Source organism: Fukomys damarensis, unplaced genomic scaffold (assembly GCF_012274545.1).
Source record: "Fukomys damarensis isolate Sample0158 unplaced genomic scaffold, DMR_v1.0_HiC HiC_scaffold_16, whole genome shotgun sequence".
Classification (NCBI taxonomy): domain Eukaryota; kingdom Metazoa; phylum Chordata; class Mammalia; order Rodentia; family Bathyergidae; genus Fukomys; species Fukomys damarensis.
In genome coordinates this window covers 54798884-54814963 of record NW_022900928.1, presented here as the reverse complement: position 1 = coordinate 54814963, position 16080 = coordinate 54798884, and the positions used below count along the sequence as shown (strand labels likewise).

The 16080-nt window shown below is 31.7% G+C and overlaps 1 protein-coding gene across 4 annotated transcripts in view; it reads left to right on the top strand.

The window, feature by feature from the left end:
- The window catches only part of Kbtbd3 (kelch repeat and BTB domain containing 3), a 24434-nt gene extending 9359 nt beyond the window's left edge, over window positions 1-15075 (top strand). For 2 of the 4 annotated variants that reach the window (XM_033764305.1, XM_010642085.3), the window contains exons 2-3: window positions 5893-6137; window positions 9668-15075. In XM_033764305.1, the coding sequence (XP_033620196.1) occupies window positions 5905-6137; window positions 9668-11270 (1836 nt within the window). In that variant the 5' untranslated portion in view covers window positions 5893-5904 and the 3' untranslated portion in view covers window positions 11271-15075. Of the gene's footprint in view, window positions 1-5892; window positions 6138-6219; window positions 6504-9667 lie in introns of those variants that run through there. The other 2 variants (XM_033764304.1, XM_019210349.2) reach the window with 2 other exon arrangements.
- The last annotated feature ends 1005 nt before the right edge of the window (window positions 15076-16080 follow it).

The following is a 16080-nucleotide window of genomic DNA, read 5'->3' as shown; positions in this document are numbered from 1 at the left end:
AAAAAAAAAAAAAAAAAAAAAAAAAAAAAAAAAAAAAACACCAAACAAAAACAAGACAGCTTAATTTAGTATTCTGCTTCTGTCAAGGGGCATCTTCTTTCTGTTAGTAATTTACTTCAAAGGCCTGGTTGATAGGCTTCATTCTTGTACTTTTATTAATTCAATTATTTGAATCTTTTTAATGGAAGACATTAAAAGAAAGGATAAAATAGCAGTTTGAAAATTGATGCAGTATTTTCATCAGGAAGATGATTCATTGAAACTGAAATGCAACCTGATAAAATACATTATTTTATGGTAGCGATTTATGCTAACCAAATTTAAGAAATGGAAATTTTTAGCTTCTTGGATTTGTCATTCTATGTAGAATATACATGCTTCCTGTATTTTTAACAGCTTTATAAAAGGGGAAATATATATAATCTTAAAATACTATGTTAGTATACTTGAAATTTTCTAGTAAAGTTTCTACTTATGAAAATAAGTTACTTTAAGGGCTGGGGATTTGGCTCAGTGGTTCTGCCGTTTGCCTCGCAAGAGCAAGGATCCAATTTCGATCCCCAATACCAAAAAAGAAAAAGAAAATAAATTACTTTATGCTTACATGATTGGATTCAATATTTATGAACCATAATTCTAGATAATTGTCTCAATTTAACACAAGATTTAAATTACATATGTGTTTTTAGTAATAATGAAATTGATTGAGGTGTTTGGGTTGGATTTTTTTAAAACCAATATTCTCAATGTGTATGACACTATGTAGAAATATAGTTTTTAATCCTTTTAAAAGTTTGTTTTGATATCTTTTTGTTGTTTTGTTTTATTTTCTACTGGGGTGAAGGGAGGGCAGGGGAATGGGGAGAAGATGAGAACCAAGACCTGCCATGTAAAGGTACAAGATCCCAATGATGAATGTAACTGTACTGTATACCTGAAATGTACCAACAAACTCATGGAGAAAAAATAAATTTTAAAAATTAAAAAAATACTAAGAAACCAGTTAATATCCAAAACAGAACAATGTTTTCTTTGCATTTATGTGTTTTGCGCACTGAGAACAAGAACAAAACTAGAATGTCAAAGTAGTTTCTGAATTGATATTTTATCTTTTTAATTTTTATTGTAAAATAAATTATGCATAGACATAGAGTGTTCATGTATCCTTCACCCAGTTTTCCCCAGTGGCTGTGTTATATGATTAACCATCATAAAATTATATAATTATAGTACAGAAATTTGGTAATTATAGTACAAAATCAGAATAAAGAGTTTTACATTGGCACAATGTATATATTCAGTTCCATGTCTTTTTCTCATATACATATCTGAGACTTTTACCATAATCAAGATACAGAATACTGTAGCAAATGCTTCACTCAAACTCATTCTTTTCTGCCCCCACTTACCACCATCTTTAACCCCCAGCAACCACTAGCTTTCCAGGTCTTTAATTTTGTCATTTCAAGTATGATACATGAACAAAGGATGCCTTGTGTAATCTTTTGAGATTAGCTTGTTACTTGCTAGAATACCCTTGAAATCCAGTTAAATTGTTATGTGTATCATTAGTTTATTCATTTTAATGGTGAGTAGCATTTTAATAGTGAATAGTATGGATGTTTCACAGATTATTCATTCACCTATTGTGCAACATTTTTATTGCTTCCAGTTTTTTACTATACAAATGGAGCTTTTATGAAACACCATGTACAAGTTTTTATGCACATACAAGTTTTTATTTATCTGGGATAATTGCCCACAAGTAGAGTTGTTGGTTCATATGGTGCACATATGTTTATTTATCATCTGTATATTCTCTAATGAAATGTCTTTTTATGCCCATTGTCTAATTTTTTAATTGTATAATTCGGTTTATTACTGGTGAGTTTTGAGTTTTCATATGTTCTACTTTAACATATTTGCTTTGCACATATTCTCTCTCAGCTCATAGCTTGTCTGCTTATCCTCTTAAGAGTTTCACAGAGGAAAATTTTTTAATTTTGAAGAATTCCAATCTATTAATGCATTTTTCTTTTATAGATTGTGCTTTTGATATCTTGTGTAAGAACTCACTGGTTAATCTTTAGTCAAAAAGATTTTCTCCTATATTTTCTTCTAAAAGTTAATGTTTTCATATTTTTCACTTAAACCTATACTCTATTTTGAGTTAAATTTCATATAAAGTATGATGTTTAAATTCAGGTTCTTTTATGTTGGACTGTTGTTGTCCATTTGCTTCAGCACTATTTTTTGAAAAGATTATTTTTCCTTCATTGAATTGTTTGTGCACCTTTCTCAAAAATGACTGTAGGGCTGTTCCCCAATTCTGTATTCTACTCTTCTGAGTCTTGTGTCTGTCCTTTCATCAATATCACATGGTCGTGGTGATGTGTAAATAATGTCTTGAAATTAAGTAGAATAGTTATTGTCTTACTCTTGTTCCAAATTCTATTAGATATTTTGATTTCCTTACCATTCTATACAAATTTTATAATCTAAACCATACACTGTATAAAACATTGTATGTGTGTGTGCTGGAATTTTGATAACAATTGTGTTAGATCTGTATAGCACTTAGGGGCAACTAAAATCATCCCCCCCACCCGGTAATTCTAGGGGTTGAATTCAGGGCATTTACACTGAGCTACATCCCCAGTCCCTTTTTATCTTTTATTTTGGACAGGGTCTCTCTAAGTCACTAAGTTGCCCGGACTGGGCTTGAATTTGTAGTCCTCCTGCTTCAGTCTCCAATAGTGCTAGGATTATAGGCATGTAACAACACTAGCTTTGATGTCTTCACTATGTCATGAGTGGTGTGCCATAAGGCTGTGTCTCTCCATTTATTTCAATCTTCTTTTATTAGGATTTTATACTTCTCAGGATACAAACCCTGTATATGCTTTGTTCTATTCATGTCTAAGTATTTCTTCCCCGGGCATTTTTAATTTTGGTTTTGCATGTTCATTACTAATAAATAAAAATACAGTTGGGTTTTGTATGTTAATCTTACATCCTGTGTGTATCTAAATACTTATTAATTTTGAGAGGTTTTTTTTTTTAGGATTCCTGAGTAGGCTGTCTTATCATCTGTAAATAGACACAGTTTTGTTTTGTCTTTTCCAGTATATGTGCCTTTTATTGAATTGAATTTTCTTGATTCAGTGTGCTGGTTAGAGTTTTCAGTACGATGATGAATCATAGTAATAAGAGTGAATATCCTTGTTTTCCTCATCTTTGGGGGGAAGGCATTTAATCTTTTACCATTTAGTATGTTAGTCATGTAGGGGTTTTTATTGTATATATTCTCTATGAAGTTTGGCAGGGAAGACTTTCACTTATATTCCTTATTGGTAGAAGTTTTTCTAATGACTAGGTTTTGATTTTTGTTAAGTGCTTTTTAATGAATTGATAGTCATATTGTTTTTCTACAGCAATGATGACATACATTAATACTCAAATATTGAATTAGCTGTATATCCTTGGATGAACTTATTTGATTGTAATTTAGTTTCTTTTATGTTTTGTTGCATTCTTTTTGCTAAAATTTTATTAATAAATTTTACATTTATATTTGTAATAAATATGGGTCTGTGGTTATGAGGTGTGTGTGTGTGTGTGTGTGTGTGTGTGTGTGTGTATTTCTTTTGATGCTATCTTTGGAGTACCAGAGTAATACTGGTTTCATAAAACTGGCTGGAAAGCGTCCTTTTATTTTCTCAAAGAACTTGTATAAAATTTATATTAATTCTTCTTTAAACTTTTGCCATATTGAACTTCCTGAACAGTTACAGAGCTGTTCAAATTATGTGTTTCATATTAAATTTTGGTAATGTAAACACTTAGTGCTATAAATTTTCCCTTCAATACTATTTTGGCTGTATCACACATATTTTGATTTTTTTTCAGTTCAATTTATTTTATAACTAATCTTTTTTTTTTTAGGCTGACGTGTGGATCACTTAGTATAGTTAACTTTCAGATAGTTGGATATTTTCCTGGGTTTTATTATTGTTGTCACTAATTTCTAGTTTGATTTCATTATATTCAGAAAATTGTGTGATTTCAGTTGTTTTGATTCATTTGAAGTTTGTTTTGTGGAGCAGGATATGTTCAATCTGGGTATATATTTAGTGCTAGATGAGCACTAAAAAGGAATATATGTGGTGTTAGGTGGAGATTGAAGATGTTGTTGAATTCTTCCATATCTGATGATTTTTTGTCTAGTTTACTTAATTTTGAAGAGTGGCATATTGAAGTCATCAGCAATAATAGTGAATGCGTGAATTTGTGTACTTTGCTTTTCAGTTATTGAAGATTTTGCTTCCCATTTTTAAAGCTCTTTCTTGAGGGTGCATAGAAGTCTTTTTGGTAGTATACTATTATGTACCCATAAAAATTTTTCTTGATGAAACACCTACTTTCTCCTATATTAATATTGCACGTATGCTTTCATTTAATTAACATTTCCAAGTATCTACATAGTTGTTACATCATTAAGTGACTGTCAAAGTTCAGAATTTCTAACCATGTACTTGCCTATCAATATTTACCTGTTTACAGAATGAAAGTTTTACATATTGTACTATTCTCCAGTTAATTGGTTTGAAGGGCCCAAAATATTCATTGTACTATCAAATTAGGTGTTGAATTTAGTATGTTCATTGACAATCTCTCTCCATACCTGTCCTTTGTTTTCAGTATGTTAACATGCTCAAGTTTTTCCCATCTAAAAAAAAAAAAGCTCCTAAGATCTACATGCTTTTCTAGCCCCTACCTTAACTGAACTTCTAAAAGGAATAATTTATACAAATTATGCCCATTTTCTCTTAGACCCACTGTAATACTTTCTTCCCACCCCTCCCCTAAATCATCACTGATTCTTGTTACCTTACCTAACCTTTCAATGAAATGTGAATGAAGAAACCATATTGAGCATCTAACTTAGCCTTTAATGAGACTGTAGTAACAGTCTACCTGTGTTTGTCCATATGAAAGCCTCAAACAAAATGTATGAGCTAAACCCACAGAACCATGAAAGATAAAAAATTGTCTTGAGCCACTAAGTTTTAGGATGATTTCATATCAATGAATAACCTCAACAGAAATGTACTGAAGACTTATTTCTCTGGTTCTCATAGTTCCTAGTCTTTTTTTTTTTCCTTTGTTTCCTATCTCCTTGCATTTGGTGGTACAACTTTTATGCTTAACTATAAAATGTGCACTTTGGGAGATTTATGGTTATCTGACCTTTAATTATGTTAGATTACTAATCTCATCTTTAAAAGCTTCTTTAAAATAAGGTTTTATATTGTTTTCCTTCCTGCTTTCAGATAAGCCAACTTAGACCAATGTTTGCATTTATTTCCTTAGTAAATGCTACAACTAGTTAACACAATCAAGCACTAATGTTTATTAATTAATTCTCGTAAAAGAATTTGAAAACATGTAGTCTGTGCTTCAGCATCAATAGTGTACTTTGCTAATAAAAGAGTAGATGACAGGGAAAACAGATGTGCTAAGTATATATAATGATTACTCTAGAAATAATGTTTAATGTAATGCTTATTGAAACAAGACTAGTGAATCATGCAGTAAGAAGCTAGATAAACTATGTATTTGTATATGTTGTGAATTTTGCTATTTAACATAGCTGTATAACTGCAAATGTTAGGTTTTTATAACATACTGTTTAACTCCAATAAGCTCAACATTTCGGAAAACTCAAAGGGAATGTATTATTAAATGCCATGAAAATAAATGTTGAGCAACGTTTATCATAGTCTGTTGTCAATGAGCAGTTTTGTGTGATTGACAGAAAGAGGGAAGATTTTGTTTTCTGAAATTTTCATTAAGTCCCTACCAAATCAGTGATTTTTTTTTTCATTCTAGTTCTAAGAACAGATGGAATTTGCTATGGATAATTCATATGATTTCAACGAACAAAGCTCTTGTAATGGAATTCCATCTGAGAAGAAAAACAACTTCCTTGTGTCAGAAGATCATGGACAGAAAATCTTAAGTGTACTGCAGAATTTTAGAGAACAAAATGTCTTTTATGATTTCAAAATAATCATAAAAGATGAAATAATCCCATGTCATCGTTGTGTGTTAGCAGCATGCAGTGATTTTTTCAGGTACTTTACCTTGTCTATGCCTCAGATTTTATGATCCAAATAATTGACATATTTTATATAACATTCAATTTTTCCTCCACAGGAACATGAGTTAGTAGTTTTTAATTCTTAAAGAAAAACTAATTGGAACTGGATTAACTAGTGATTTTGAATTGGAGAACTGAAGACTACCGTTTTGAAAGTGTGGGTCTTCCCAAGCCAGCAATTCTCAAATTTATATGGAACATTATTAGTCCCAGAAAACATTCTGAGAAAAAGAGAACTTCTTTTCATTTGGGGACAGTTGTGGGAGATCCCTATACTACATCATATTACAAAACAGTAAAATGACAAGTTAAACAGAATTGAAAGCAGAATTCAGAGAAAGTGAGTAAAAGAAAAATAAATTTAAATTCTGTATTATATCCATGTGTTATCCAAGAGGAGGGACCCTTAGGTCAGAGGATTTAAAACAATTGCTTCTCTCTTTGGCAGATACTTTTATTGGGAACAGTATTTCTTAGTTGAAAAAGATTTCTCTAAAATGCCCAAATTGTTCTGATTGTAAGCAACCTCTTAAATATAATTTGTTTTCCCATTCAGTCATCGCACAAGAAATGTGCTAGTGATGACACTATAAAAATCCCTGTAATAACACTATAAAAATCACTCTAATTACAGCAGATTTATGATTCTACAGCATAAAGGGTGGACACATTACCTAGCACTCTAGTAATTGTTTCAAGATAATACCCTCCTGTGGGGCCTCTTGGTTAACAGAGAGGCAAGTGTGTCTTGGTGATACCCTAGTCTTCAGTCCTCTCAGTCATAGTGCAATAAACTTCATTTCTAATTTTGCATTATGTTTGATTTTGGGGACAAAGTATGTAGGATTTAAATCTCTATACACAAACAGTAAAAACAGTAAAACAATATTAAATAAGATGCAGTTTATACCATTTTAATGCTCATTTTAACTCCTATTTTTCAGCGACCATCTAACTAGTTCTAACCCATGCTTTCTGTAGAGTAGATCGCATAAGCTGGACTTCACTCAGCAAACACTTTTTGATATTACTACTGCTTGCTAAACATCTGCTTCTGTAGGGATTTTGCTTCGACTATGGGAGCAGTGACTCAGGGCTTCCCAGTTTGCTGAGGACAGAGAGGCTACAATAGTTTTGAACTAGACTGTTAAAAGTGTTCATTTGTTCTTTGCATTTCTTCTCTTAGATAATCTAAGTTATTCTTTGAATTCCAGGGTGGCCCTAAAAGTTCTTATACTGTACTGTGTCACTCAGCCTCCATCAATGTCCTCCCTCCACTCTTCTAATTCAGCTTTTCCTTTTAAGTCCTTGGTCTCTTAATACATATTCCCTAAATCTGAATCCCAAATCTGCCACATATTGAATATGTGTACTCAAGTACATTATTTAACCTCTTGAGGCCTAAGGTTCCTCATTTATAAAGAGCCTAGGGAAATAAAAATAGGTCCTAACTGATAGGGTTGTGTGTAAGTTATGATTGCACACTGCTTGCTACACTCAGTAAATGGTAACTGAGAATGGTTATTATTACTTCCAAACCAGCAAAAAGTAGAAATAATCTGGTGTGAACTTATAGCTTGATTTCCTTACAATATTTTTATGCTAATAAAATATGTTAAGTATTTGAATTTGTCGTCCTGTAGTAGTGAAGTAACTTTTAATTGAATATTTTTGTCCATAGTACTTTGGTAAGTTTATGCCTACTTTTTTATGGGTCTGTTTTTCATTTTTAAAATTACTAATAAAACAGAACTACAAAGTTGAGGCAGGAGGAATCAAAGATTCAAGCCCACAAGTTGCTGGGAAGCTTAGTAACCTCTCAAGAACTTTGTCTTAAAAAAATAAAAAATAGAGGCGGGTTCGGTGTAGCTGGGGATATAGCTCAGTGTGGTCTTGTGTTTAGTCCCCAGTACTCAAAAAAAAAAAAAAAAGAATAATATATTTTTTATATTTTCTACCTTTTTTAAATAATACAAATGACAGACTTACATTTTATTAGATGAGTACAAATTTCACATAAATACACATCATTTACACTTTTGAATGATAAAGTCACTAATTCATCATATTTGTATTATGATCAAATGCATGCACTGGCATTTTAAGAGGAAATTATCAGAATGCGAGAAAAGTACACGATGAATGTTAAATAACCTTACACTTTTTCGACAGTGAAAGTTATGACGAAGATTTAAAGTTAATTGGGGTTAAGTTTGCAGGAAACCCACATGTTTTATATACCCACATGATGCAACATGGTAAATTTGAGATAAATGTTAACTGGATACTTGGAAGATGCGTATTACAAAGTGCAGTATTATGATTATATGTGTGTCTTTTGACAGAAAATGTGAGTTGATGGTAAATTAAGGTATATAATGGCTGACAAAAAGCGTTTACTTAAGATAATAATACACTAATAGCTAATACTTTGCATTGATTAACTCAGTTATTTCTTCAGTAACCCAGTGAGATAGATACTTTCAATATCCCCATTTTCAGATGAATAATTTGAAGCACAATGAATATGTCACGTCCCCAAGATTACACAGATAATAAGCGGGAGCAGCTAAATACCTAGGTAGTTGACTTTGCAAGTCATGCTCTTAACCTTACCCTAAGATGACTCTAGATATTTTAATAAACTAATATAATTATCATAACAAGTTAACATTCTAAGTTGATAGACATTATTGAGAACTTGTACATAATGTGTAGCATGCATATATTTTATCACTATATTTATCTGATTTTATATTAAGACTATTGAATAGCTTCATAGGGCAGCTCTTTATCATCCCTCCTTTTCCTAAGGGTGTTCTTTATTTGCAAGATCCTCATATTTTTCAGTTGGATGTTCTGATTCTTTAATACTTTTACTTACCCTCTCGAGCAGACTCAACTAAGTAAATTGGCTTTTCCCTGTAGTAGTTGAACACCTAGGGACACTTCTGACAAAAGCATTTTGCTCAATACCAAAACAAATATAAATCATTATTAAACCAGAAAGAGTGGTAAAATACATTTTACTCTCTGTCCACACATTTCCAAATAGTCTGTCATATTTTTGCCTACAATAAGCCAAAGAAATTCCCAACTTCTTTGATTCTATCAACTTTACCATGTGAAGAAAAATAGAATTTAACAATGAAGAACTTTCAGGCATGTCAGTTGATTCATAGTCAGACAATCATCTCTTTCAGTGGCTGACAGTTAACACAAAACTTTGTGTTAAGTTAACAACTAGTTGCTGAGTCTCAGCTATACTATATATATATATTCTTAGTATGGGAGTTATTTAATATGTTTGAGGGCAGATTAATAATGTACATAATTATTTCATATATTAAAATAATTTCTCAGGATGTTATTAAAATATGATTTTTCAAGTATATTTTAAATCAACTTTAGAATAAAGGAAACCAATATAAAGGTAATATTGAATATAGTTATGAAATAAAATATTCCTGTTTATTTGTTCTTTTGTGTTCTTTATTTTTTCAGGGCCATGTTTGAAGTAAACATGAAAGAAAGAGATGATGGAAGTGTTACCATTACTAATTTGTCCTCCAAAGCAGTAAAAGCTTTTCTTGATTATGCCTATACTGGAAAAACAAAAATAACTGATAATAATGTGGAAATGTTTTTCCAGTTGTCATCATTTCTTCAAGTTTCCTTCCTATCCAAAGCTTGCAGTGACTTTTTAATAAAAAGCATTAATCTTGTCAATTGTTTACATTTATTATCTATTTCAGATAGCTATGGCTGTACTCGTTTGTTTGATCATGCATTGTACTTTGTACGACATCACTTTTCTTTATTATTTAAATCTAGTGATTTCATAGAGTTAAATTTTGGAGTGCTACAAAAATGTCTGGAATCAGACGAATTAAATGTTCCTGAAGAAGAAACAGTACTGAAGGTCGTCCTTAGTTGGACTAAGCATAACTTAGAATTAAGGCAAAAGCATTTGCCACATTTACTTGAAAAAGTAAGATTACATCAGTTATCTGAAGATACACTTCAAGACTGTCTGCTGAATGAAGAGTATTTACTCAAAAGCACAAATTCTTTTGACATAATCGTGGATGCAATTAAGCGTGTACAAGGTTCTAGTGGACTTTTCCCAGATGCTCGACCATCCACAACTGAAAAATATATATTCATTCATAAAACTGAGGAAAATGGAGAAAATCAGTATACATTTTGCTATAATATTAAAACCGATTCATGGAAAATACTACCACAATCACACCTGATTGATTTGCCAGGGTCTAGTCTTTCTTCTTATGGAGAGAAAATATTCCTGACAGGTGGTTGTAAAGGGAAGTGTTGTAGAAAGGTTCGACTTCATATTGCTGAGACTTATCATGATGCCACTGATCAAACCTGGTGCTACTGTCCAGTCAAAAATGATTTCTTTTTGGTATCAACTATGAAAACACCAAGAACAATGCATACATCAGTTATGGCTCTCAATAAATTATTTGTCATAGGTGGAAAGACTAGAGGATCTCAGGACATTAAAAGTCTCTTAGATGTTGAATCTTATAACCCTATCTCCAAAGAATGGGTATCTGTTAGCCCTCTACCTAGGGGCATATATTATCCCGAAGCAAGTGCATGTCAAAATGTAATATATGTGCTTGGATCAGAAGTAGAGATTACAGATGCCTTTAACCCATCACTTGATTGCTTCTTTAAATATAATGCTATAACTGATCAATGGTCTGAACTAGTAGCAGAGTTTGGGCAGTTTTTTCATGCTACACTAATTAAAGCTGTCCCAGTAAACTGTACACTGTACATATGTGATCTTTCCACCTATAAAGTATATAGTTTTTGTCCAGATACCTGTGTTTGGAAGGGTGAAGGATCTTTTGAGTGTGCAGGCTTTAATGCAGGCGCAATTGGAATTGAAGATAAGATTTATATCTTAGGTGGTGATTATGCACCAGATGAAATCACAGATGAAGTGCAGGTCTACCACAGCAGCAGGTCAGAGTGGGAAGAAGTTTCTCCAATGCCCAGAGCCTTAACTGAATTTTACTGTCAAGTTATTCAGTTCAATAAATACAGGGACCCATGGTTTTCTAATCATTTCTAAAAATGGTATGTGCTTGGAGATTCCTGCAATGTGCAATAAATGGGTTTACCATAATGATTAGTTAAAAGGTCTATCTTAATAAAATAAAATGTTCCTGCTATTAGGTAATTACTATGTATGTATTATATCTATGAATAGCATTTCCTGGAAACTTAAAATATAAAATACATTTTACCAAAAATTGTATTGAACATAATCTTAAAAATCCAGAATACTTAGTGTTTTCATATGTTAAGTTCTTTTTGAAAAACTAAAAAAAAGAGTTTGCAGATTTGGACTATGTATACAGGGAAATCTCTTGAGGCAGTAAAAATCAATTATACACTATATTATGTGACATGAAGGATAAAAGTTGGTAATCTCATCTTGATACTAAAGTTATAAGAATTATTGAATTCCTAATCTTTCTGATCATTGGTCAACTTCTTTTAAATACTCTTACCATTATCTTTTCTTTTACCATTATTTTGGTCAGAAATTTTTCAAAAATGAAATGAAATATATTTCTCCACTTTTCTACACAGTACACTAAACAAAATTTAGCTTTATTTATGATTCAGCTCTTCATTAAGAGTATATGGTACAATATTACAATGTTACTCAATTAGTGGTTACTTAAATCTTTAAAAATTGCTTATTCTATTGGTTTTCAGTGTCAATTGATTTCAATGTTTAGTAGTACCATATGTCTCTTCTTATTTTCTGGTTCAGTTTTAGTAAATTAAAATTCTCCATATACTCTATAGCTATAAATTATACTTCCCCTGAATTTATCTTAACATATAAGCCATTGAATGATATGCTTGGATTTGGAGATGAAGTCTTGAAATACTTTTCCTATATAAATGCCAGGTTCCAATGAAATTGAGTATAGAGAAATTTTGGTCTCCACTTAAGTGGATTATTATTGTTCCATTTCTTAATCTTGAAATCTGAGCTACAGTAAGAAATGTCCTAATATAATTTGTACGATATCAGTTTTCTTTGACAAGATATAAGAACTATAAAGCACCATGTGGCTTTAGTACTTCAGGAAATTATTCATAGTCAATTATTTTCTAAATTTAACGTATGACTAGGGTTTGGGTATTGGTAATAATGTTCACAATCTGCATCTACTTAGATGTTTAATATTCACCAAAATAATCAGCTAGATCTGCCTCACAAAAGGGTGTATTTCTTTAAGGAGTTTAAAAGATGTAGGCATTTTATGTCTTAAGGTCCCTAATTTAATCTCAGGTAATCTGTGGATTATATTTCTCTGGAACTAAATGTAGTTTACTAGGAAGTAAATGTTACTCAGCAGTAAATGTAAAATGGAAATATACCTAAATGAAGGTCCTTTTATTTTACCATATGAATGTTTGAAAATATAAGTTTAAATATATTTTTCAAAACTGAACAAGATAGTAAAGTAAAATTTGTTGTGATTCCAAAATCAGGGACTATCTCTAATTAGATGACAACTATATAGAGTATTCTATAGAATTGGTGGCCTTTCCATATAAGCACATGTTTAGTGGACTTCCCTTTCCTTTACGTGTGTTGAAGAAAAAAAAATCCAGTGGAGGTTTCTCTGTATGTGTGCCTTTCAAAACAAATTAATTTGAGACTTTAACAGTGAGTGACCTATATGTGGATTTACTGAACTGTTAATGTAAGCATTTTTGATAGGCTATGTTTAAAATAAGTATTATAATCATTGACTAGCAATTGTTCATCTCTTCCAGAAAGAAGAAACTAAAGCAAAATTGAATCTCTTCCTGACACTGTTTCATTATCATATCATCTTGATTTTCTCCATTCGTATCATTGACCATTGATTTATGGTAATGGTCCTGGAAGTACCCTTCTTGTCAAGATCTAGGTGGCTCCCTCTACATTTAATTTAAAACCTTTTCTAACAGTTAAGTCCCTGACTTACGCTAGGAGAACATTCATAAGTTGGATACATTTGTAAGTACAACAAAGTGAGTTATACACCTTTGATGCAAATGTAAAATGTATATTGCTTTGCGCTTCCTAGCAGTCCACTCCACATTACCACTGCTCTTCCTCTTGCTTCCAGACATCTTGGGCTCTGAGCACTCCAGTGTAGCACTACTGCACTATACAGTAAACACACAGCAGCACAACTGTGACATATCGAGCAGACATTTGAGTTACTTCTGAGACTTGTTTGCGTCTGTGAATATTCATATGAAGTCTGTTCATATCTGTGAAAGTTTACAACTTGAATGTTCATAAGTCAGGGACTTACTATACAGATTTTCTGCTGTAGTTGCTACAATTGCTATGAGTTACTTTTAAATTATTTTATCTTTTTAATTATTGCCATCCCTTTATATCTGCACTTTTGTGTTCTCCATCTGCCCCTGTGAGGAAAATACTCTCTCATATATAATTCCAAACTCTCAGTGATTTCTCATCTATTCTTATTACCTCCAGAAGGAGATATTTTTCCTGTCTAAATTTTGGTGAAAGAAAATAACATCCTTTTATGGTTTTTTCCATTTGACTGTTTTTTTAAAATTTGTTTTCCTTTCATTTTATTCTTCAGCCAGTGTTACAGTGTAAGAAATAGGACAATTGTGCTTATTATCCAGATTGCTGTTGATTGAAAGTCTTCTGTTTAATATTTCTAAATCCGCTATTGTTTGTCTTGCTATACTACATTTGGATTATGCATACAGAAATGTTTAAACACTGTAATATCTCTTAAAATTGAAAGTAGGTATAGGTATTGTTAAATATAAAAAGATTGAACTTAACATGAGGTCATTTCAAAATTAATAGCTATTCCTACAGAAGTTCTCAAACTTGGTCTATAATGTTTTACACCTTTTGTTCATTTTACAGCCACTGGGACTAAGTAGTGTGAAGGTTAAAATTAACCTGGTCAAAATTAACTAAACTCTCTCAATATTTCACTGTAGTACAGAGAAAGAAAGATGTCTTTATTACAGAAGTACTCATCACACAATACTGTGGAAGCTAGGTTACTTGAGAACAATGTTATACTGCAATATGATTCCATTCTCCCAGATATTAAGAAGGGCCATTGGATGTGTGTTGTGTGCTTAGCTGCTTGAAAATAAGATTCAAGCAGAGAGGGATGCATCTATTTTTTTGATATTTGGAACTCATACATGTCAAAATGTAATGATTAAATATGTAGTTGAAGACATGCTACTCCAAAAGATCATAATTAATTCTTAGATTAATTGGAACGCAATTCTTTGGAAAATTTTCTCCTCTATATTTAGAATTGAAGTGTAAGATTCCAAAATGTCTTCCAGGGGGCAGCTCTTGAGGGCAACCTAAAAATATTGGTTGGAATTTATAGGAGAACAGACTAAGGTTCAGTGTAAGAAACAACTTTTCTTCACTTTTTAAAGTCCTCCTTTAGAATGACACTATTCAGTAAAGACTCTGTCATGTGACAAATAATTGGCTGAATAATTTCCCACACAGTACTGCATGAACAAATATTGTTAAATTGGGTTTACACATTTTGATCTCATTTTCTTATATCTGATTAATTACTTCTTCCAATTTATTTAGCATTTCAGGCATTCTAATTTAGGTGGTTCTCCATACTCAAGATTTTTCAGTAGGACTGAGTTTTAAAACTGTATCATTTGAGAAAGATTTGCATTGAAATGAATCCTCTTCTCTTTTTCTTTTCTTTCTTTAATCACTCAGGAATTGACTATAAATGGTGCTGACATTTACAGTGAGTTGTTAACTGGAGTTTTTCCTTCTATTTCCCATAGGTGCATTTCTTTTTTATGGTGAGTAAAAATTTAAAGCCCAGTATATAAAATTTTCTCTGAATTATTCTGATTTCTTTAAAAAATATATATAACCAAAGATGTTGGTTTGAATTCAATATTATTTAATTTGAAAGACTATCTTTTTACCTCAAAAATTTAAATACATATATAATCAGATGAATGATGTTTAATCAAATATAATATCAAACTAAAGAATTTAGTGATAAGATGATATTGTTACACATTGATCAAAAGATAACTTCTAAATCATAGATTCATGTTCACATTTGAAAATAAGCTTGGAATCTAATGCAGCTTCCAATCTAATGTAGAAAAGCCCTCCAAATTATGATACATCCTGAACATAACAATCTTTTTCAGTTTCTCATTCAGTGCATTCAGGGGTAGAATCACTATCTTTATTTTTGAACACTTCTATTATGGAGTTCTTCCTAACATTGAAAAGAACTCTGCCTCACTGTAATTACTTCCAGCTGTTAGTGCCAGGTTGCTGTCTCATGCCTGTTATTCAGATGTTTCAAACAGTACCTTGTCTCTCATTTTCCAAAACAATGCCTCATTTTCCTTCTCCTTCAAGTGCTAGCACATAAACATCTCCTACAATGGCTGGATTATATGTTTTTTCCTTATACAGTTGACTAAGAAATTGGCCTAGCTTTGTCTCTTAGAGGATCAAACCCTAACAACATCACAGATTCTGTTTCATATGTAGATACTTGCTTCTGTGTCAATCCCCAATATACTAATTAATTCAGACATCTCATTGTCTCACCTAGTCCTCTAGCTCCTATAAATATCACCAAGGTCAGAGTCTTGCTGTGTTTCTCTTCTCCTACATACCCCTCCCTCATCAACATAATTACAAATGTAATTTTTAGGAGAGGAATTTTGAAGCCAAATTTTAATATCTTTTTGTCATTGGATAAAGTTTTCAAAAATTTAGAAACTCTTCTAAAAATGATTCCAGAGAATATAGAAAAAAATAACTGAAGTAATTATGTCCTTAGTGGTTA